This window comes from Durio zibethinus, chromosome 28, assembly GCF_047325235.1.
Source record: "Durio zibethinus cultivar Kanyao isolate XHJ-2024 chromosome 28, ASM4732523v1, whole genome shotgun sequence".
NCBI classification, from domain to species: Eukaryota; Viridiplantae; Streptophyta; class Magnoliopsida; order Malvales; family Malvaceae; genus Durio; species Durio zibethinus.
Window position 1 is genome coordinate 10,693,972 of NC_143189.1, and position 22,007 is coordinate 10,715,978.

A 22,007-nucleotide genomic window follows, 5' to 3' on the forward strand; every position below is an offset into this window, starting at 1 on the left:
ATCTCATTGGCCCGCCGAGTAAAATTCATATATTTAATCTAACTAATGATGCATCTCTATATATCCAAATACAAACCATATAAAAATACAAAACTATTTCATAAGATCTTATTGGCCAACATTATCTCTGACGACTAAGCAATCTTTCCCATTTGATCTTCTAGCTTTCACAAGACTAAGAAAACTTATCACGTAGTCATTTGCAAATAAAAAGTAAAAAGAGAATGAGCAAACTATAGCTTAGCAAGTATCGGCTGATACACCTTACTGGATCAAGCATCGTTTCCATACATATCATATATATCGGCTGATACACCTTACTGGATCAAGCATCGTTTCCATAGATATCATATAGAGTATTCAAAATAATCATCAAATCATAATGTCGAAACATTTCAAAGATCACCATATTATCAAATATTTTATAAATTCATAAATCAATGTCAAAATGTCACTTCATAAATCATTGCAAAATATGCTATCTTTCAAATATCGTAATCAAACTAAATCATGGATCAATTATTAAAAATAATTGTAAATCATCATTATCATTCGTTTAATGTTAGCTACAGTCATTGTTATAACCCATGACATTGGCCGTATTAACAATTTCATCATCATGATCATTGCTAACTATTATAACCCACTAGCTAGGGCCTTATGCTAACTACTATAACCCATTAGCTAAAGTCATAGAACTAGTTTTGTGTCGATGATCCCACTTTCTATGGATGTAAAAATGTCGCTATCATAAAATCATTCTTTAAACATAAATCATTTTCTTAGTTCATTCATAAGCATGATCCATCATTTATATAGTAAAAACATAAAATAATCATATGCTTGATCATATTTTCATATATAAAAAATAATAAAATAAAACATTTACTCATTTAGAAACATACATATATATACATAGGTTCGAAAACAAACAAAATGTGTGAGATTTTACTTACCTCCTTTCGATTTCAACACTTAGTTTTTCTCCCCAAATAATTAATGGCCTATTTAAGATAGTTTCAACATAACAATAATTAATCAACCCATTTGAGACCACTTATACCCAAACAATTAAGTTAAACAAGAATTAACTCAAGAAACTAATTCTGGCAGCCTGCACTACTTTCACTAAAACGACCATATCTTAAGATATGCAATTTAGAATTAAAATATTTTTAATGCGTTAGAAACTAGACTCGATAAGCTTTCTAACCATATATGGTCCATTTCATGATTCCTTGTGGATTAATTCTAACAATTTTTTCTATCCACATCATATGTTGCTGCTAGATAACCTGTATTCCTTCTCATAAAAATTATGTATTTATTCATAAGAAACTCCAAATTTAATTCCGTTTGTTTTATTGGAAAGTAGACTCAATATTATTTCCAAATATATTTATTTGGCTTAATTTGTAAATCCTTGTATAAAAATTAAGATAATTTTTACAATTAGACCCTGATGCTACTACCTTACTGCCTTCATATCCTTAAGCTAAAATTAGGTAACTCTTCATAGAAAACTGATATTCGACTTCCGTTTTTTTCATTAGAAAATAGATTCAACATGCTTTCCAACGATATATAATAATCATAGCAATAATTTATCCATTACTACAAAATCCTATTTTAATTTACTATTGCATATTAATGCATCTCATCTAAAAATAGAATTTCTCCTTCAATCTTTAAAAGCTCAAATCCATGCTTTTAGCCTTTAAACTCCATTCAATAATCATCAATAAATCTTAAGAACATAAAATAAACAAAGCCCAATAATTTACCCAAATAGATCATGAAGATTAATGAAAGATTTCATATTTTTTCTTGGTTTTACTCTCAAAACTTCAACTCCAAATAATAGCAATCAACTTGACATTTCTTTTTAAATAAAAAGAGGGCATATACTCACCTTTAGGAGATTAACTTGATTGTAGTCTCTAATTTTGAATCAACAACTTGATTTTTCATATTTCTAACCCTAGGAAGATGAGAAAGAAGAACTCCTATTTCTTTTCTATTTCTCGACAACTAGGTTTTCCTTCATTTAATAACTTAGCCCTTTTTCTTTTACTAATTAATCTCTTAATAAATTAATGGGCTTTGGTATTACTCTAGCACAATTATTATTTGGGTTGGGGTATCACATTCTCCCCTTTTATAAAAAGTTTTGTCATCAGAACTTGATTTATATCTATATCTTATTCCTCCATTTCTATAATCACATTTCTTGTTGTATGATTGTTTCATTAAACTTTGACAAAAGTAATCAGTTCTACTTAAAACTTGTTCTTGCCATTTAACCATCCAAAAAAGATATTTTCAATATGTTAAAACTCATATCATCTTGAATTTCCAAATACTTATATCCAACCAGATAGCTTCTACCAAGATAGTCTCTTAACATAGATTCATTATGTACACTAGACATCGAAGTGACTATATTCTTTATTTTGAATTTCTTTCACTTTACCAAGAACTTCAAATGTCCTTACAATGCAAACTTAACCTTCTTTACTTTATAATCCTAATAATAAGTAAAATGATTAACCACTTAAAGCTATAAATCATATCTCCGAATTCTAGTATAATCCTTTTGCTTACTTTAAACCATTCTTTAATCAACAAAAATTTATCAACCATTTGTTACATAAATTCAAAAAAAATAAAAGTTTTTCTTCTTTGTCCTTATCCCATTAAGTTTAAGACTTTGATCTACTTCCATACAAAACCTCAAAATGAATCATTGGATATTTGTCTTATAACTATTGCTACATTAAAAAAAAAAAAAATTTCTCTTGAAGTCACAAGATAGGCACTATTTAAATGAATGTCTATCAATGATAAAGCTCCAAAACTAGAAAGAACACAAAATATTCTTATCCAAAATCTGTTAGTCCTTATTTGTTAAAGATTCATCACTTTCTCCGCTAACAATAGCATAAAAAACTTAGAACTTAAAAAAAAATCAAGATTCCACTGTGCACTTTGATATTTCGTTCCAATAAAATTCAGACAAAATAAATTTCAGAACATTGTTTCATAACAAGAAAAAAAATATGTCCACAAATTTTCATGTAATTCGCTTTATGCCAGGTATTCAATCCATAACAACCTTGAATAACAATATCAACAAATCCTTTAGTCACTAAAAAGATATCATATAGTACTTATAATTTTTTTCTTTTTTTTTCTCCACTGACAATATAAAATTTTCTATCAATTAACTATTATAAAGCATATGAAATTGATACAATAAATCATATCCATAAATTTACATTATGTAAATTTAAACATAAATCTTTGGTTACCTAAGTTGTCTCCAATTTCGAATATTGTTCGTTCAATTTAATAGACTAATTATCATATAACAATTGATTTTTCATAATCCCCACAAACATCATAATGTCTCAAATTTTCTTTTTACCAAATATATTACTATCATCTCCAAGTCAAAGTCAAAACCTATGCATCATAATCCATAAGTAAAATTCTCGTATAGAATTTAAACAATAAAAACTCCAAATACTTGAATTCGTGCTGAAAGTATAGTTATGAAAAGTAACCAAATGCATCACATTATTTCAGAAGTTCCTTTTTTTTAAATTTTAAACTTCTCTAAAATTGAATACATGCTCAGTATCACCAACTGCATAAAATCATCACTTGTAAGATTTCAATGAATCTTTTGCCCTTTAAGATTTCAAACAATCATGCTTAGCCAAAACATATATATATTTAGTAAATCGATTACTCCTTTAAAACCAACTTCCTTACTAAATCATCTTAATAACCACAATTTCAATTTTTATTCACAAATTTAATTTCTTGCTAGGGACATAGCCTTGTACCCCAATAGGCAATGTTCTCCATAAATATAAAATTTGAAGGAATCCAATAGTATACTTCAATTAGAAACTATAACCACAAATTAATCACTTTAGTCATTAAAAAAAAATCAGTACACCCCAAATAGGAATTTAATGATCAAACTTCAAATTAACTATACAAATGTCTAACTTGCATAATCAAACCTTAAATATTTTCTCAATAATAATGTATAATCAAATCAAATGAATATCCTTCTTTACGTATATTAAACTATTTACCACAATTATCACATTTTAGACTAAATCCATCAAGACAAATTCTCAAACATTATAATGCATAAATAATTATTTCAAAATTTTGACATATCATTTCATTCCAACTCCAATATTCTATACTTTTAATTCTAACAATGTACATTGTTATTCCAATCTTAATCCATGATTAATGATTCACTTAACACTTCTCAAATAAATTTTTCTCTAACCCATAGGATCTCCAATGATCAAATCATTCTTTTAAATAATCGATTAGCTCATAGGATATGTCTCATAATAAGTCTTATAAAAAATCTCTTCAACTTATAAAATCACACTATATCAAAGTAATTACACTTTCTCTTGACTACAAGATCCAAAAGCAATATGTAAATATCAACCAAAATAATTACTCCATGAATTCATTGAATTATTGATTCCTTAATATTTATTGAAACTTTAACTACTCAAAACTTCATCAAATCATTTACTTATACTCACATTATAGTCTATGAATCCAACTTATGTCCTTAAAAATCATCATATTATCCAGAGGTCATCATTTAAATTCTTAAAAATCTTTACATAGTATATGGATTATAACCACACTCATAAAATCTCTTTCAACCCAAAAATCATAAGCTATATTCTTGGAAAATCATTGTTAATCTAATTATCATAATCTAACTTCTTAGAAATCTTCAAAGATCATAATTGTAATTCTAAAAAATTTTTTAAAATCATACTATAAGCTTTTTAACATCCTACATAGTTTAAAATCAAAACCTAAACTCTAAGAAAATCTCCAAGAATCATAACTTAAGCTTTTAAAGAAAATCTTATCAAAATCTAACTGTTAAAAATTCTCCAAAGATCATACTACTTTATGTCACGCCAGGAGACCAAGATGCAACATGACCATATTACCTTGAAGTAAACCCCAAAGTAATACGAAGCCTTCTTTTTTAATCATTATAAAATTCTTCAATAAATTGATATAGTCTGCCAAGTAAAATCTATATATTTAATCTAACTAATGATTCATCTCTATATATCCAAATACAAATCATATAAAAATAAAAAACTGTCTTATAAGATCTCATTAGCTTATATTGTCTCTAACGACTAAGTAATCTTTTCCATTTAATCTTCTAGCTTTCACAAGACTAAGAAAACTTATCACTTACTCATCTGTAAAGAAAAAGTAAAAGGGGAATGAGCAAACTATAGCTCAGCAAGTATAAGCTCACACACCTTACCGAATCAAGCATCATTTTCATACATATCATATAGAGTATTCAAAATAATCATCAAATCATAATGTCAAAACATTTCAAAGATCATCACTTTGTCAAATATTTCATAAATTCATAAATCAATATCAAAATATATCACTTCATAATCATTGCAAAATATGTTATTATTCAAATATTGTAATCAAACCAAATGATGGATCAATCATTAAAAATTATTGTAAATCATCATTATCATTTTTTTATCATTAGCTATGGTCACTGCTATAACTCGTAACATTGACCGTATCGACAATTTCATCCTCATGATCATTGCTAACTATTATAACCCACTAGCTAGGGCTTTACGTTAACTACTATAACTTGTTAACAGGGCCATATGATCATGTCCATGCTAACTACTATAACTTGTTAGCCAGGGTCGTAGAACTAGTTCTTTGTCGATGATCCCACTTTCCAGAGATGTAAAAATGTAGCTATCATAAAATCATTCTTTAAACATAAATAATTTTTTTAGTTTATTCATAAGCTTGATTCATTATTTATATAGTAAAAACAAAAAATAATTATATGCTTGATCCTATTTTCATATATTGAAATAATTAAATAAAACATTTACTCATTTAGAAACATACATATATATACATAGGTTTGAAAACAAGCAAAGTGTGTAAGATTCTACTTACCTCCTTCCGATTCCATCACCTAGTTTTTCTCCCCAAATAATTAATGGCCTATTCAAGATAATTTCAACATAACAGTAATTAATCAACCCATTTGAGACCACTTATACCAAAACAATTAAGTTCAACAAGAATTAACTCAAGTAACTAATTCTGGCAACCTGTACTACTGTCACTAAAATAACCATATCTCAAGATATCCATCTTCGAATTAAAATCTTTTTATGCATTAGAAACTAGACTTGATAAGCTTTCTAACCATATATGGCCCATCTCATGATTCATTGTGGATTAATTATAACAATTTTTGCAATCCACACCATATGCTGCTGCCAGATAGCCTGTATACCTTCTCATAAAAATTATGTATTTATTCATAAGAAACTCCAAATTCAATTTCAATTGTTTCATTGGAAAGTAGACTCAATAAGCTTTCCAAACATATTTGGCTTAATCTGTAAATCCTTGTATAAAAATTAAGACAATTTTCACAATTCAACCTTGATGCTGCTACCTTATAGCTTGTATATTCTTAAGCAAAAATTAGGCAACTTTTCATAAAAAAACTCGAATTCGACTTCCGTTTATTTCATTAGAAAGTAGGTTCAACATGCTTTCCAATGATATATAATAATCATAGCAATAATTTATCCATTAATACATAATCCTATTTTAATTCACTATTGCAGATCATAGCATTTCATCTAAAAGTAGAATTTCTTCTTCAATCTTTAAAAGCTCAAATCCTTACTTTTAACCTTTAAACTCCATTCAATAATCATCAATAAATCTTAAAAACATAAAATAAACAAAGCCCAATAATTTACCTAAATAAATCATGAAGATTAATGAAAGATTTCATAATTTTTCTTAGTTTTGCTCTTAAAACTTCAACTATAAATAATAGTAATCAACTTGATATTTCTTCTTAAATAAAAAGAGGGCATATACTCACCTTTAGGAGATTAACTTGATTGTAACCTCTGATTTTGAATCGTCAACTTGATTTTTCATATTCTCTAACCTTAAGGAAGATGAGAAAGAAGAACTCTTATTTCTTTTCTGTTTCTCGATAACTAGGTTTTCTTTCATTTAATAACTCAATCATTTTTTTTACTAATTAATCTCTTAATGAATTGATGGGCTTTGGTATTACTCTAGCGCAATTATTATTTGGGTTGGGGTATCAGACTCCATGCCCATAGTTTGTTCATAAGGCTTGATATCCCCTGATGCTGGAGGTAGTGTTTTAGCCACCTTTTCAAAATTAGCCTTTCTTTATATGTCTTCTCACCTTTTTTAACTTCTTGGCAGCATTTTTTCCTAGCTTGTAACTGGAACAATAATTTTTGGGGTAGCAACATGCATGACATTTTTTTCATGATTAATTTTCTTTATCAAATAATCAACTTCTTCTTCCAAAACTTCAACCCTAGAAAGCCACCATTCAACTTGGTCAAGTCACTTAGATTTAAATCTTATTATGTATGAATTTAATTATCTAATTAGATGATTATTCTGTAATTATAATTTAATTATGATATAATAATTAATTATTTAATTTATTATATGAGTATAATATATTGTAATTAAAGGATAAAATATTTTTATTAAGGCCATGCCATCATGGTCCTCAAGATTGCTCAATTGATCATGATACATATATATACAAGAGATCTTGTTTACATACTTTCACTTTGGGGGAAAAATTATGTTGAAAGAGATATAGTCAAAAGTCTTATGCTAATGGGAACTAACTTTTAAACTAATCTATGCTCAACAAGTCACTAATTTAAGCTTAAATAGAAAATTAAACACTAACCTCTAAGCAGGTAGAGTTGAAACCTACTAAACAGAACGTGCCTAAGCCATTGCAGGACGGAGATAATGTCATCAATGCTACTTGACTCATCGATGGTTGCTAGTTTCAGGTGGTCGATGATGCATGTAAGGAGGAAGCTATATTTTCTAGTTGTTAGAGAGAGTACCTCTGCTCTCTTTCTTTTTTTGAACTGAAATTAGTTTCCTTAATGGGCCAGATAACTATTTATGCAAGGATGAGAGTAGAGAGTCCCTCATTAGCAAATATCACCCTATCCCATTATGAGTATATAAAAAAATAACTTAGGTCACACTTTAATCAAAATCTTACTATGTGATTAGATATATCGTAATATAGTACCTCTACATTTAGTCATTGATTTGATATTAACCAAATTTAATACAACCCCAAATGATTTTATTCATCCATCAACATGAGATTACTATAACACCAACTTGACTTGGCTCTTTCCCCATGTTAATAAGTTTTGGCACATTGTTAATGCTTAATATAGTTGCTCGTAGCTCTAGTAAAATATGTTTTACCAAAAAAGAGAAGCCTTGGATCATTCAGCTTGTTGTAGAAACCAGACTTCTAGTCAATTGTTTTAAAATTTTTATGTGGTTAATTGGTTGGATATGATCAATTCATTGTATAAAATACCACCTAAAATTTGTCTTTAAAGCACCTTGTAACTTCAACTTTCATTTATGTACATCTTTTATTTGATGACAGAAAGCAAATCAGCAAGTTTTGAGCTTACTCACAAAAAGTAGTTTGGAGTGAATAACCACCCATAGTAAATGCTTATGTGTCTTCCATGAATCACCTAGGATGTGTAGTATGCTCTATCAAACCCAAACTTGAAAGTTGGCTAAAGAATTGGCAATTAGGTTTTGAAACATGATAACAAATTTCTACTTAGCATGACAAGCAAGTAAACTAAATGATATATTAGAATTATGTATTTGAGCCTGGTCAGTTGACTCTGTTAGATAGAGCTTATGCATTAATTGGAAGAGGGATCTTCACTTGAACATGGGATATTGGTGATTAACCTTTAATTGACAAATGAATTGAGCTTGAATGAGATGGTATTAGGTTTATAATTTGTTGAATGAAAAAAGACTATGGTTTGAACAAAAATAAAAAGGATATTATGTAGCATTAGAGATAAACAATGCTAGTTGGTTTATAACACATTGATTAGGGCTATTGTCTTTATTTTTTTGGTTATTACATTATAAAAGCCTCATAGTAATAGTATTGTTGTACTTTTGAAACAAGCATGCAAATAATAATTTGTATTGTTTATCCTAACATGGAATGCAAAATTTATCATGTGTTCAAGACATTAAGTATGTTCTAACAAGTCACATTTTAGTTTCATGGTGTGGACCATCATAGCATAGCACATATATGTTTCACTTTAATATTTGTGTGCATATTCCTTGCACAAAAGAGATTCATAGATATCAGTCCATGAAAGTTAAAGATTAGACCTTGACTATAGGTATTCTTTTTACTACTTTCTAAATTGTCTTAAAGATTAAATTTCAAGCCTTGTATGACTTGGTGATGAATAAAGTTACATGAGCATAAAAAATCTCCAATCATGTGGTTTATTATAGCACAAATTCAAGTTCAGTGAGTTCATCAAAGGTATGATTCTCTTACCAAAAGAAGAAAAAGGAGAATGATGAACAAATATGTAGATTTTCCTTATAAAAAAAAGTAAACTATTAATAGAAGTAATCATCTACAATTTGTTGCTATTATGATATTGTAGTTCTTTGCACTGTAAGTCACTGTGAGGAGATGTTTAGGAGCCTAGATTTGAAACAAGGAGCAAAAGTATTCTTAGTTGTCTCATCCTCCCATTCTAAGTCTTTCCACCAGAATTTCCATCTATGATTGGCAATGCCATGTCTTTTAGCATGATTTGCATTGACTGAAAGCTTCTTCAGTTTTGGACACCTTAATATGAATATTTTTTTGAGATTTAAAAATGGAAGGGAATCCTGGTAGATGCATTTTAGTTTTGGCAAGTAAGACAAATGGAGAACTTCAAGCTTTTCAAATGACTTAGTACTTCTTATTTTTTTTGAAAGCCCTGCACATTTGGTTATGCTGGTTATTTCTTTGATTTGGGAGTATCTTGATATGTAAATACTAGCAAGCTTTGGGGCAAGCATAAGCCATTTCAAATCCTCTAGTTGCATATAGTTGTCTTCACTTACTCTTTGAAGGTCATTAAGCCATCTATTCTTCAGGATCACAAGGCTTTGGAAATTAACAGATGTTAGGTTTTTTCTTTGTTTCTATAACCAATCATGTTTCAACTCTTTTAAACTTATATAGTCTAAGATATATAGCATATTGAGCTGCTTCATATATGTTAAACATGAAATGTTTAAAATATTTGAACCACTTAAATACTAAAGGCATAGGTTTTAAGCATAGCTCTTTAACTTGTGAGAGCTTAAGAGTCTTTCAAGTGCAAAAACGCTCTTTATAGTGCAACTCAACATACTTAATTATTTCAAACACTTACAATTCCTTGACCAAGCACTCATTTCTCCTAGCCAAAATATTACCTTACACAACTAGATAGGAAGAACCACAATTAAACATTTTCAACACTTGTAAGAATGGAAAGTTGGATATCAGTTGGCATGGAATTGTACTTAGTGCAAAGTATCCTCCAAGGTAAAATATTTTAGCCTTTGTATGGACTTGAGCTCATTTGGCAATTGTCTTATCCTTGTCTTGGATATATTGAGATATTGTAAGGAAACAAGTTATGAAATTCCCTAAGGCAATTCAGTTATGCCACTGTTATAGGATAGGTCTAGCACCTTTAGATTAGGTAAAGACTAAAAGAAATCATTAGTGATTGTCTTCAATGTGTTTGCATTGAGAAACAAGATTAGCAGGTTAGGACATGAAGGTGTTTTGATTAGACTCTCAAGATAATTTGCCATCAATTATATCTTTCTTATCGTTTTTCATTTTTTAACCCCTGGTGCTCCAATTAATCGAACACCTGCTTGCACCAAAACACCTTCCTTAAAATTATTGCACTCATTGGCTATCTACAAAGCCATATCACGAATCATGAATCACGTCTTGCATTTTCATATAATGACCTTCTTCTTCCAACAAACATGCATATACAAGTGTCCCAATAATGTCATACCCTTGGTTTCGAACTCCATTTCTGTCATTACATTCATCTAAAAGTCCTTCTCAAATTCAATAATCTATGAAATTAGTTTTGTGAATGATAAAGTCTTTTAGAAATAAAGTACAATATAAGAAGAAAGATCTCACTTTCTTATTAGGTAAATGATCAAAATTGAACTTTAAAAGAGGAAAGACCTTATCCATCACGCTTGAAAATTTTGAGGCACATTTTTTTAAAATCTCAATTGGATGAATCCATTCTTGTGGTGCTTTTTGTAGGTCATGGATTGACTAATGGTGATAAATGGTAGTGGCAAACTAGCACACTCTTTGGCCACAATTTCTGTCGACATATGAATATCTGAATATGGGTTGAAAGTATCATTTCAATCTTCTTCTAAAACAAATGCCAATAAAAAAAAGGTGGCGAACACTCTACTTTAAAACCTTTATTAGTTTCCATCAGACCACACATCTCTTTGGAATGTGTGGTGAAGACTAGACTACCTTGGAGTTATTTTGTTGGTCTGGTCTAAGAACTCTATATTTTGTTAGATTAATTCGGTCCCATAAATCATCCAACAACAAAACAAATTTCCTAGTGCTTAAAACTTTGTGTATGTCTATAGCCTTTTACTCAATATTTTTATTTCTCCACCTATCTTCAAAATATCCTATCTTTTCCCCAATCTCTTCCTGAATCTTTTCAGGTTTTAGATCTTTGACGCTACTACCCATATCACAAAATCAACATTGCTATGATGGCTGATAAGCATGTTGTTGATTTGAGTCATGAGAGTAGTTTTGCCAATGCCTCCCATTCTATATAAATTGATGATTCTTGCTTGATCTTCACTGAGGCAGTTCCAAATAGTAGTAAACATGGACTCCATGCCCACAGTTTGTTCACAAGGCTTTAGATCCTCTGGTGCTAAAGGTAGTGTTTCAGCCAACTTCTTAAATGGTCTTTTCTTTATATGTTTTCTATATTGAAAATAGTGACTTAAATCTCATAACAGATTTGTTTGAGATTGGCTAGATATTTTTTAATGGATAAGAAGACTTACAAAAAAAGAATTTTAAAAGAAAAAAAATTCTTAATAGGCAAGTTTGACTTGTAGAAGAAGAATTCTAAGAAAAAATAGATTCTTAATAGACAAGTTTGTATTATTATAAATAGGTAAAGTCTCTACAAAATTAGGTATGAGAAAAAAAAATATAAGAGAGTCGTAGAGTTTTATAAGATAGACACCCCATAAACTATTAGAGATTTATGTTTTATGAATGTGTATGGATATAAATATTTATGAGTGGACTAAAAGAGACTGAGATGTTTTACATAAGTATGATGTATGGTGCACATGGGTATATGTTTATTTGAGTTGAGAATACTCTATAAGACTATAAGAGATTAAGAGGGTCTATGGGTATTGATTGTTGAGTGAGGTTAATACAATTTGTATATTTGTAATTCTCTACAACTAGTGGATCTTATTTCTCATCCATAGATATAGGTCAGTTGGACCGAACCATATTAAATTACTATCTCTTGTGTGATTGATTAATTGATCGTTTGATTTCATTTTTGTTGATATGATTGGATTAAGGCCTTTTTAGCCTAACATTCTAACCTTATTTAACGTATTGGCAGCATTTTTTCCTAGCTTGTAACCGGACCAACAATTCTTGGGGTAGCAACATCCGAGACATTTCTTTTCATGATTAATTTTCTTTATCAGATCGTCAATTTCTTTTTTCAAAACTTTAACCCTTGAAAGCCACCAATTCAACTTGGTCAAGCTATTTCAAATGTTGCCTTTCAGCAATCTGAACTCTCCTCTTCATGTCATTTCTTAATGCTTTTAGTTCTTCCATTTGGGTTTCAAGAACACCTAAATGTTCCCTACTTTGTAGGCATAACTCATGTGCTTTACTTTGTGATTGCAGCAGAATAAGATGGTATCCTTAATCGAAATCGAGATAAAGCATAAGCCTCCCATAGTATACACGAAAAAATAAAATTGTTAAAGGGGTGAAAGAAATAGATTTACGAATTAGTTTGTGTTAGAAAGAGAATGAGCAAATAAAAAGGTTCGAAGTTTGTAAATGCTAATCAACAATCTAGAATGTTTGACTGTAATTGGCATCGTGTCATAAGGAGAATCAAGATTCAATAGTTTCTGAATACTATAAAATAAAATTGAGTTAGATTAATGTTTTATAAAGTTGATTAATGTGACTACCACAATGAATTAAGCAAAAGATATTACTTTTCTATATTATCAATTTGCTGTATAGTCGGGTAAGCAGTTTCAACTTTTTCATCCTTCTAATCCTCTTTTTGACCATTCAAAAGGCCAAATATGTATGAACAAGTATCTTGTCGTTGACTAAACTGGTTTCAAGATTAACTTATCTTTAGAGAGTTGCAGGATTCTATTTTATATATCTAACGGTAAAGTGGTATCATTTTACATTTGTTAAATATTAGATTTTTTGTGATCTTATATCAATGACCATGCTCGTTGGAGCCTAGAACCATGAATTTTGGAAAAAATTTTATAGGTATACTATTTTCTTAATAATTTAGATTTTTTTATAAAAATTATAAAATTAATTAAATCCCCCTCAAATCTAAATTCATTGTGTTCATATATATTACTTTTTATTCTTTATATCTATATTGAATATATAATAACAAAAATTAATTATAGCTAAACGTTATCACTTTTTAACTTAGATTTGTTTATTATAAATGATTTCAATTTGAAATGAATAAGTTTGTCATCATTATATTTTTACAAACTTTAAGAGTTAAATTTAATATATATACAAGTATCATAATAATTAATATCGAATTGACAAATATCCAATTGTGATAATTTTTTCAACCAAACATTTTTTCTTGCTATATCCTGGATGTTCAATAATTTTAAATTATTACATGCCAAAATAATTAAAATTATTAGTTTAAATACCTTTTCTTTTTTCATAATATAAAAAATACCATTTAAAGGATTAAAAATTTTTAATTTATTGTATTAAGGTCTCTATTTTATTATTCTAAAGTCTTTTTTATTTAAATGACATAACTTTTTATGATTTTTTTTACTTTAATATAGAAAATAATAAATATGGTAAGATAAGGTGTTAATAATGTAAAAAAAATAATGATTTTATTTTTATAAAGAATGTTACTTTGGTTCTCTCAAAATTAAATGTCAAGATTCGTCACAGTCTTAAATTTAAGTTGAATCCCTTTACTTATTATCAATTAATTTTAAATTTGATACTTGATATTATATTAAAGTTCTATTTTGTTGTTTTTGTCAGCTATTCAAGTTTTTCACTTGATAGATTATTGTCTCCATATAAATCTGATGAGAGCATGTTCCATATCCATTGATTTTATGTTGAATGTTTTGTTATTTATAAGAATTTTGTTGATCTTGCACACTACGTATCCTGATAAGATTAACAAATTCATTCATACAATTAATTTTACTAATTTTGATCATTTACAAGATTTGCCACATGTCATCTTCTTCTTTTTCTTTTCTTTTCTTGTGCTTTCTTTTTTTTTTTCTTTTTTTTTCTTTTTTTTTGTTCTCTCAAATTTTAATAAATAATCTATTTTTTATTTTTTAAAATTTTTAGATGGGATCTATATAATATTATTGATTAAATTTTTTAATTTTTTTGTCCTTTATTTTTTGTTTTTTAATTTTTAATTAAATAATTTAATAAAAAATGTCAATAGATGTATCTATGTAACATTCGGATTTTTCTTTTGTATTTTTTTCTTTTTTAGGTCTTTCCATTTTAGTTTTCATTATTTTATTTTTTAAATTTTTTTAAATTCATACTTTAAATTTTATTTTTTTCATACATTAATTTAATAAAAATATTATATTTATATCTAATTAAGATGTTATTTATGTTAAAAAATTATATTTTTTATGAAAATTATTCTAAATTAAAATTATTAAATTAATTTTAGGTCAAGTCAAGTTAAATACATGTTGCACATATATATGTTGGTCAAAATCGAGTATAAAAAATTTGATGTCAATTTATAGTGAAGTTTGATAGAATTATTAAAGACCAGGACCGATTTAGGGATGGGTTTAAACCTGTTTTGACCCTATCCATTGTCAACTTTGAATGGTGATGTTTACATGGCATCCTAATTTGACTTTCTTTTATTTTTCTGTTTTGCCCTTTTCATAATTTTTTAGTTTTTATTTATTTTATTTTTTTATTAAAATAAATGTAATAGTGATAATTAATTTGATAAATTTGAATGCTTTTGAACAAATATTACCCAATATGATACCCTTAAAATTTTGATATAAGCATGATCATCCTTCAACTTATATAATGAAGAAAATAAATGGGCATACAATGTTTCTTCTAATAAAAAAGTTTTATATTAATCCTAAAAAAAATTTGAAATCATTAAATTTATTTATTCTTCATTAAAACATCATATAGTATTAATTTTATGTCATATAGAGAAGATAGAATTATGCATAACCAGTCACTTTGTTGCCTCATTTTTTTGCTCTAGATAATTTTCTATTGGTGCTTCCATCAATTGAATATAATTCTATATTCTCCCAATTGAAAACTTAATTTTTCTTTTATTTAAAAATTTTATTATATAAAAATATTACAATACATAATTTTAAAAATTAAAATAAAATAAAAGGATTTAATTAATATCTCTTTTGAATTATTTCAAGGGACTAAAAAGATTTAATTATGTTATCAATAATTAACTCACAAAACATACAAACAATAAATCATTAACATACATATATAGTTAGCAAATCAATTAAAATAATATGCTTTAATGATTTAATTATAAAAAAAGAGTATAATAATAAAAAAATTTACCATGGTACTTTAATCAATCATTTTTAACAATTTAGGAATTAAAATTTTAGTAAGAGTATTTTAATCAGTCACCTTTAACACTTTTTTAGTGTAATTACAAAAAGTTTTTAATAATAAAAAAGAAAATTAATTAAATTAAAATTTATAAAAAAAATTACTAAGAATATTTTAGTCAATCATTTTTAGTACTTTTGAAATTAAAACTTTAAAATTTTAAAATTTTAAATAGTTTAATTCCATATAGATTTTATTTTTAATTTTAGTTGATTTAAATTAAATTTAAATAAATTAATAAAAGTTATATATTTAAAAATAAATTTGTTAGTTTAAAAATTCCATTTAGATCAATCACTTTTAATATTTTTGAAATTCACATAGATAATAATTTATAATTAAAGAAACTGAAGAAGAATATAAGCAGTTACCATTTACCACAGGCATAGATAATAGAATAGGCAAAGATTACATAGGTTTAAATCAAGAAAAAGTTGGAAGTATAAATAAAATAAAACAAATTGAGATGTTTAGGTTGAAGCTAAAATTACTTACTCAGCATTAAAATGCAGCCTATATTTAAAACCATATAAGCAAAAGATTCACCAATAACTTAGTCAATTTAATGAACATCATACAAATGAAAAAATCATCCGCGATTTTAGAAGACACCGCAACAGCTTCAAACACAACAATTATAACAGAGACCAAAGGTAAAAGTAATATGTTTACTCTGCAATTTCAGTCAACAGACGTAAAGCAGGACAGAAATCATTTAGAGCACATTCATCCTCCCATTGAAGCTCTTTCCACCATTCTTTCTCACCTCTAATGCTGATTTTGTTTTCCTTTGCACTGTTGGAGTAGAGTGGAAGTCTTTTCAGCTTTGGGCACCGACGAACATAAATATGTTTCAAACATGAGAAGGGAAGTGTGTCCCAGTAAATGCTCTTCAACTCTGGCAAAACATGCAAATAAAGAGACTCGAGTTTTCCAAATAGGCTTAAAGTTTCCACTAGCTGAGCCACTTGACTCAGTTTCCTCTCATTGATTATTTCCTCCATAGTGTTGCAGTACATCACAGTAAGAGACCTCAGGTTTGGAGCTAGAATTAGCCATGTTATGTCCTTCAATTTTGTCAATTTATAATATCCGTTTATTCTTACATAGCGAAGGCTTTGGAAGCAATGTTTGCTAGCAATCACAGAGGTTTGAATGTGGCTCTGCGCTTTTATCATTCTGCCTTCTGCTCCCCACTCCATCTCTACCTCTTGCAAACTTTCGCTCCCCAGAAGGCGTAGACTGTCTAGACTCTTCATATTCGCTAAAGATAAAATATTCAATCGCTTTGAGCCCTTGGATAAGTAAAGTTCAATTCGTACAGTGCAGCTGCATAACCTTTCAGTACTCAAAAGTCTATCGAGAACCAAAGCACTCGTTATAGTGACAGTCAACAATTTCAAATGGTTCAAGCACTTCAATTCTTCCACCAAGCATTCACAATTATCTTCCCCTTCCTGGCCCAAAGAATAATCACAGCCTAACATTCTCAATACTTGCAGAGTTGAAAAAGCAGATATCAACTGTCTTGGAATTCGTATGGCAGGACTAAAGCATTCCAAGTTCAAGCATTTAAGCTTTTCTAAAGCCTTCAATTCAATTGGTAGCTCTCTTATACCTGTATAGGAGAGATCGAGACATTCCAGAGACACCAATATCGAAATTCCCACTGGAAATTCTTTTATATATCTATTGTCTGACAAGTTTAGAACTTTAAAACCACACGTAAATTGGAAGAAGTCATTATTGATCACCTTAAACTGATTATCGTTAAGAAACAGAGTTTGGAGATCAGGACAGTTAGGTTATTCTACTAGATTTTCAATCCTGTTCTTCAACAATGACATCCTGCGTATACTTCCCCAATTCTGAACTTCTGGTAACTTAGTTAATTGATAACCTACCTCCACAAAAAACCTCCACTTTTCTTCTTCACACTTACATGTGTTCGGATTTGCCTTGAATCTCGTAATCCCACATCGAAATTTATAAGAGTTTTCAATTTGTTTTTATTTCACATCGAGAGTTTAGTAAAGGTATAAGAGGTTTTACTCTTATAAATAATATGTTTTAGGTTTAGTTTAATAATCCCATATGATTAGATACGAAAATCCCATATATTTAATCACCAAGAGAACAACTAGGTAAATAGGTTATAAAAGAATGTAATTAGGTTTTGAGTTAAATTTTGAGTAAAGAGTTTTTTGTGATTTTTCTCATTTCAAAAATCTTTCAATTATAAAGATTTATTTGATAGTGAATTAGGTTTGGCGTAAATCATTTTAAGTTTGACCGAAACAAATAAATTTGTATGTTTTTATTTTTAATTTGAATTTACTATTTTATGTCTAGGTGCTGTGGTTGATTTCCCAACAACATGCTATCCACAAACTCATGTCAAGAAACACGTCATGCATCTTTATGCAAAATTCATTTATTTCTTCCAATAAACATACATGAAGAAGACAAACAATGATGTGGTGGCCTTGGTTTCGAGCTAAACTTGTATTGCCACGTCCATCCAAAAACCCCTCCCCTATCCAGAAATCTATAAGCATATCTTTTCTAATTTGGTAATCCTTCGAGAACAAACTACAGTATAAGAGGCACGTTCGAATCATGTCATTGGGAAGAGAATCAAAACTGAATTTTAGAAGCGGATATACCTCTTCATCCATGTCTGGAAAAACAGAGGCAGATGATCTCCGACACACTTCAATTGCATATTTCCATTCTTCAACTGTGTTCTTCCAAGCCATGGCACGAGCAATGGTGACGAGTGCGAGAGGCAGTCCTCCACACTCTTTGGCCAATTCATGAGCCAACTCACGAATACATGGATTACATTCAAGTGTTTCTTCACCAACTTTCTTTTAAATAACTCCCAAGCTTTTTCTTCAGGCAAACACCGCACTTCAATCTTCTTATGAGCTTCCATTTGGCCACACACCTTCATAGAACGAGCTGTGAAAACTAGTTTGGAACCATTTTCTTGAGTGGGGAGAGGTATCCGAACCTTAGATAGATCAACTCGCTCCCACATATCATCTAACAATATAACAAATTTCTTTTCCTTTAAAACCCTGAAGATGTTTTGAGCTTTTTCCTCTGGACTTTTGTTCTGCCATGTTCCACCAGCTATTCCCACCCTTTCAGCAATGTCATCTTGGACCTTTCCGATATTAAACCCTTTAGATACTACTATCCAAATAACAACATCAAATCGATTTGGGGGTTCAGAAAACTTGTTGTGGATTTTGTTCAGGAGGCATCCCATGCCATGCAGGCCAACAATTCCCACTTGTTCAGCTTCAAGGATGCTCCAAGCCTTGTCGAATTTGGATTCCAAACCAACAGTATGCTCAGGAGGTCATTCAGTCACTAGAGGTGTTGGTTCTCCCTCAGCCACTTTGTCAAAAACTCCCTTGCTCTTATGATCCACAACATTTCGGAGCATTTTGGCAATTTGCTTCCCAAACTTCAGGTTGGACTTGGGACTCATAGAACAACAACCTCCTATACATAATTTCTTAATTTCCTGAGGACTTTCCACAATCAACAAATCAGCTCCCTTAATCAAAGTTTCTGCCCTCGAAAGCCAGCATTGAACTTGGTCTAGCCGCTTCAGCTGTTGCTGATCTTCAGCTATTTTCACACTTCTGATAACATCATCCCTTAGACCAGTTCAAATATTTCAGCCTTTGTTGGGACTTGAGCTCAGTTGGCAACTGTCTTATACTTGTCTTGGATAGATTGAGATATTGCAGGGAAACAAGTATTGAAATTCCCTGGGTCAATTCAGTTATGCCACTATTACAGGACAGGTCTAACACTTTTAGATTAGGCATAGATTGGAAGAAGTCATTGCTGATTGTCTTCTATGTGTTTTCATTGAGAAACAAGGTTAGTAGGTTGGGACATGAAGGTGTTTCGATTGGATTCTGAAGGACATTTGCCATTAGTGATATCCTTTTTACTGCTTCCCATTTTTTGATCTCTGGTGCTTCAATTAATCGAACACCTGCTTGCACTAAAATACTTTCCTAAAAAATATTGCACCCATTAGCTATCCACAGAGCCATATCACGAATCACATCGTGCATTTTCACATCATAACCTTCTCCTTCCAACAAACATGCAAATACAATTGTCCCAATAAAGTCATACCCTTGATTTTGAGCTCCATTTCTGCCATTACATTCATCTAAAAGTCCTTCACAAATCCAATAATGAATTAAATCAGTTTTGTGAATGACAAAGTCTTTTGGAAATAAAGTACAATATAAGAAGCAAGATCTCACTTTCCAATTAGGTAAATCATCAAAGAACTTCATAAGAGGAAAGACCTTATCCCCCATACCTCAAAATTCTGAGGCACATTTTCTCAAAACCTCAATTGCACGAATCCATTCTTGTGGTGTCTTCTTGCAGGCCATGGCTCGACCGATGGTGATAATTGCTAGTGGCATACCAGCGCACTCTTTGGCCATAATTTCCGAAGCATAGGAATGTCTAGATGCAAGTTGAAAGTATCATTTACCTATCAGCTTGTGTTGGAAAGAGAATAAGCGAACAAAAAGGATTGTAAGTTTGAAAATTCTAATCAGCAATCAGGAATGTTTGACTGTAATTTAGCGTAGCAACACAATGAGAACCATCATTCAATATTTTCCGATTGAAGTATTGATTTCATCACTGCTTCCAAGTTCCAGCCACTTCCGAAAAGAAAAATGGGCATGAGCATCAAAGTAGTTTTCAGATTTCACAATAACGAAACGAAACAATATATATAATAAAATTGAGTTAGATTAATGTTTTTATAAAGTTGATTAATGTAACTACCTTAATGAATTAAGCAAAATATATTAACTTTCTATATTATCAATTTGGTGGATAGTTGGATCATATTGAAACAAGCAGCTTCAATTTTTTCTTGAACAAAATGTCAGAACAAAATCCACACATTACACAAAAATTAATTTATAGATTTTCACCGATCATTGCATTTATTAAAAATATTATAAATGAAACCTACTCGCTGATCTAGTAAATTTATCTTGAACATTGTTTATTACAAATAAAAAAATTTAACGTGCGGTAATGTACGAGACTGTTTCTAGTTCATGTTAATAAAGCAACAGTTCCATTCATTTACCCTGAGATCATGCATATATTGTTGCTATGGACCATTGAATATTCTTTGTTGCCCAGAAGTATGGTTTGCCTGATCCCTCGTTATAAATGTTTACATCGTCTTTCACTCCCCATATCATAATTTTTGGACTTTTTAATTGTTTAAGTGGAAGTTTTAACACCACGAAAATAAAAATAAATTAGCCTAACAAAAAAGAGAGAAGTTGAGAAAGCTCATAACAGCTTCCAAAGAGCATTTGCAACCACAATAAATAGATTGTATCAATACTAACTTAATAGAAATTAGAAACTTCTGAGTAAATGATATAAATTTGAAATTTTTAGTATCTTCTACTCGTACAAATTACAATACCTATAGTGTATTAATTTTTGACATATGCGTAATGTACATGTCATTTTTATATTTAAAAAATTCAATTAAATAAATATTTTTTTGGTTTCTATGATAATAATGATAAATACGAACAATTTAATTTTAATTTTGATAATTTTTTATATATTTTGATAACATTTGTTAGAAGTTTGATCACTTTTCATAAATTTTTGGTATCTTCTATACAATTTTGTTAACTTTCAATATTTAATGACTTATTATATAATTTTGGTAACAATTGATACAATTTTAATACTTTTTGATAAAATTTTGATAACCGCTTGATGTAATTTAGATAACCTTTATGATATACTTTGACTAAATATTTAATTTGAGAGATGAAACATTTATATGACTACTCAATTTAGAACAAACATTTTATTTTATATGAATAAAAATTAAATGCTATAGAATGTTTATAATTAAATATATATTTAGATGAAAATTTGTGAGGGTTTCACACGCACTATTAACTCTAATAAAAATAACAATTAAATG

At 29.2% G+C, this 22,007-nt stretch overlaps 1 protein-coding gene across 1 annotated transcript; it reads right to left on the reverse strand.

Moving 5' to 3' along the window:
• Nucleotides 1–16,650: 16,650 nt before the first annotated feature.
• LOC149510736 (disease resistance protein RPS5-like) lies at nt 16,651–19,259 on the reverse strand. The gene is made up of 3 exons (XM_089757075.1): nt 18,933–19,259; nt 18,649–18,807; nt 16,651–17,742 (listed from the first exon to the last, which is right to left on the reverse strand). The coding sequence occupies exons 1-3, from the start codon at nt 19,257–19,259 to the stop codon at nt 16,651–16,653; spliced, it is 1,578 nt and encodes a 525-aa protein (XP_089613201.1).
• Nucleotides 19,260–22,007: the final 2,748 nt, after the last annotated feature.

Excerpts from the sequence above, each read along its gene's own strand:
- LOC149510736 (XM_089757075.1), bottom strand. The coding sequence starts at position 19,259 with ATGGGATGCCTCCTGAACAAAATCCACAACAAGTTTTCTGAACCCCCA. Across the intron at positions 18,808-18,932 it reads TCACAGCTCGTTCTATGAAG|TTGGCTCATGAATTGGCCAA; the intron begins GTGTGTGGCCAA and ends TGTATTCGTGAG. Across the intron at positions 17,743-18,648 it reads TTCCAGACATGGATGAAGAG|TTTAAGGTGATCAATAATGA; the intron begins GTATATCCGCTT and ends AACGATAATCAG.